At 46.0% G+C, this 2980-nt stretch overlaps 1 protein-coding gene across 1 annotated transcript; it reads right to left on the reverse strand.

Moving 5' to 3' along the window:
- Positions 1-410: 410 nt before the first annotated feature.
- On the reverse strand, positions 411-1914 carry LOC100969757 (acidic leucine-rich nuclear phosphoprotein 32 family member B-like). The gene has a single exon (XM_034939179.3). It carries the CDS (start codon positions 1349-1351, stop codon positions 764-766), a length of 588 nt encoding a protein of 195 aa, XP_034795070.2. The 5' UTR covers positions 1352-1914; the 3' UTR covers positions 411-763.
- Between the last annotated feature and the right edge of the window lie 1066 nt (positions 1915-2980).

Below are 2980 nucleotides of genomic sequence, written 5' to 3' on the forward strand. Positions count from 1 at the left end.
TTTTTTATCAGAAATCTAAATTCAACTGGATGTTCTATATCTTATCTGGCATCTCTACCCCAAAGCCAAGCAGGAGAGAATCTACAGTCTTATCTTCCAGCAGGTGACCTAGCCTAGGACAGGGCCTGGCCAGGGGCAATTGTGAATTGGATGGATTAGAGATGCCAGTCATTCAGTGTGTCAAAGGTTTGCCAGACCTGCATACAATCAACATTATTATTATTGTTATTTTAATGTTAAGATTTTATTTACAAAGATTTTTGTTGTACAGAAAGTAAAAATGCTGTTACAATCCCAGTGTAACTGGTAGCCACAGATGGTCGACTCACCAATCACAGCTATCTACACTACAGCAAGATTCTCACACAAAAACCTAACAACACTTACAATTTTGTTGGGGTGAAGTCCCTAAGCTCGATGGTAGATTGGTAGATTACCAAGAGGGACTACATGGAGGAAGACGGAATGTCACAGGAACTATTCTTTGGCTCTTTGGGTGGGTGGGTGTCCTGGGGTTTGTATCAGCTACCTTTTTTTTTTTTTTAACAGCTACCAAATCCATGAGCAGTCCAACCGATACTGAACAGTTCTGTTTCTGCAGGTCATCTGGGGTCTTAATCATCTTCTCCTTCATCATCCGTTTCTCTCTTCCTCTTTTTACCTTTCCTGCCTTCTTCCTCCTCTTCATCCTCATCCTCATCTTCATCTTCTTCAAGTCCAAATTCTTCTTCCTCCTCACTGACTTCGTCTTCGTCATCTCCTTCTACATTTTCATCTTCTTCATCAAACTCCTCTTCTTCACCATCTTCATCCTCCTCGTCTTCCTCGTCTTCTTCGCCCTCCTACTCTTCATCCACACCATCCACCTCAGCATCTGAGTCAGGTTCCTCCTGGTCCTCTTGGTCATAGCCATCCATGTAGGTAAGCTGGGGCAGGAGCTTGAAGACACTCTCTCTCGGTAGTCATTCATGTTAGTAACCTCACAGTTAAAGAGGTCCAGGCTTTTCAGACATTCTAACTTTTTCAAAGGTTCCAAGGTGCTGATATCTTTCAGTTTATTTCCACTTAAGTTTGGACGTGTGAGATTTGGAAGCTTTTCAGCTAACATATCCAGACCTCCAAAGATTCTATTTTCACTGAGTTCAAGCTTTTTCAATTTAGGCAGCTTGGGAAGATTTGAAACTGAGATCAAGCCTACATTTATTAAACTAAGGAACTCTAAGTTCACAAATTCAGCTGTTAAGCCCTCAATTTTTCCATCATTTGATTTGCAATTGTCCAAGACAAGTTCTCGAACAGCTGACGGGGTCCAGTTCCTCAGCTCCAGGTGGATCCTCCTCTTCATGTCCATGTTCCCCTCTTCCCCCCTCTTCAAACTTAACTTTCCGCAGCGGGGGCGGATGGGGGAGAGGCGTCCTGGCCTGCACAGCGAGGGCCGTCAGAAGGGTTTGCTCGCGGCAGAGGCCGGCGGCGCGGTCCTGGGTGGCGGGCGGCGTGGGGGCAGGCGAGCGGAGCCCCCGGAGCCAAGTTACTCAAAGGAGCGTAGAGGACATTATTTTTATTTTTTTATTTTTATTTATTTATTTTTTTTTGAGACGAGTCTTGCTCTGTCGCCCAGGCTGGAGTGCAGGGGCGCGATCTCGGCTCACTGCAAGCTCCGCCTCCCGGGTTGACGCCATTCTCCTGCCTCAGCCTCCCCAGTAGCTGGGACTACAGGCGCCGGCCACCACGCCCGGCTAATTTTTGTACTTTTAGTAGAGATGGGGTTTCACAGTGTTAGCCAGGATGGTCTCGATCTCCTGACCACGTGATCCGCCCACCTCAGCCTTCCAAAGTGCTGGGATTACAGGCGTGAGCCACCGTGCCCGGCCTTTTATTTAATATTTTTGTCTAAAGCAACTTTAAAAATTTAAACCTGTTATTTGGAAACATAGATTCAGAGGAAATTTCAAAGATGGTACAGAGAGGTTTCATGTACTCTTCACTCAGTTTCCTCCAAAGGTTCTATTTTGTATAAATGTAGGACAATATCTAACAATGTCATGTGTCTAGGTCTATACCATTTTATCATATATGTAGACTCCTTTAACCACTGCTACAATCAAGATACAGAACTGTTCCACTGAAGGGGTGGCCTGCCCCTTCACACCTGTGGGTATATCTCATCAGATGGGATGAGAGACTGAGAAAAGAAATAAGACACAGAGACAAAGTATAGGGAAAGAACAGTGGGCCCAGGAGACCTGCACTCAGCATACCGAGGACCTGCACCGGCACCGGTCTCTGAGTTCCCTCAGTATTTATTGATTACTATTTTCACTATCTCAGCAAGAGGAATGCAGTAGGGGAGTAGGGTGACAGTGGGGAGGTCAGCAAGAAAACATGTGAGCAAAGGAATCTGTGTCACAAATAAGTTCAAGGGAAGACACTATGCCTGGATGTGCACGTTGGCCAGATTTATGCGTCTCTCCACCCAAACATCTCAGTGGAGTAAAGAATAACAAAGAAGCATTGCTACCAACATGTCTCGCCTCCCATCACAGGGCGGTTTTTCTCCTATCTCAGAATTGAACAAATCTACAATTGGGTTTTATACCAAAACATTCCATTCCCGGGGGCAGCAGGAGACAGAGGCCTTCCTCTTTTACTAATCCTCCTCAGCGCCGATCCTTCACGGGTGTCAGGCTGGGGGACAGTCAGCTCTTTCCCATCCCACAAGGCCACATTTCAGGCTATCACATGGGGAGAAACCTTGGACGATACCCGGCTTTCCAGGGCAGAGGTCCCTGAGGCTTTCCGCAGTGCATTGTGCCCCCGGTTTATCAAGACTAGAGAATGGCGATGACTTTTACCAAGCATACTGCTTATAAACATTTTGTTAACAAGGCACACCCTGCACAGCCCTAGATCCCTTAAACCTTGATTCCATACAACATATGTTTTTGTGAGCTCAAGGTTGGGGCAAAGTTACAGATTAACA

This window comes from Pan paniscus, chromosome 16, assembly GCF_029289425.2.
Source record: "Pan paniscus chromosome 16, NHGRI_mPanPan1-v2.0_pri, whole genome shotgun sequence".
NCBI classification, from domain to species: Eukaryota; Metazoa; Chordata; class Mammalia; order Primates; family Hominidae; genus Pan; species Pan paniscus.

Bases quoted from the DNA above. Each gene is read 5' to 3' on its own strand.
- LOC100969757 (XM_034939179.3), bottom strand. From the start codon at position 1,351: ATGGACATGAAGAGGAGGATCCACCTGGAGCTGAGGAACTGGACCCCG.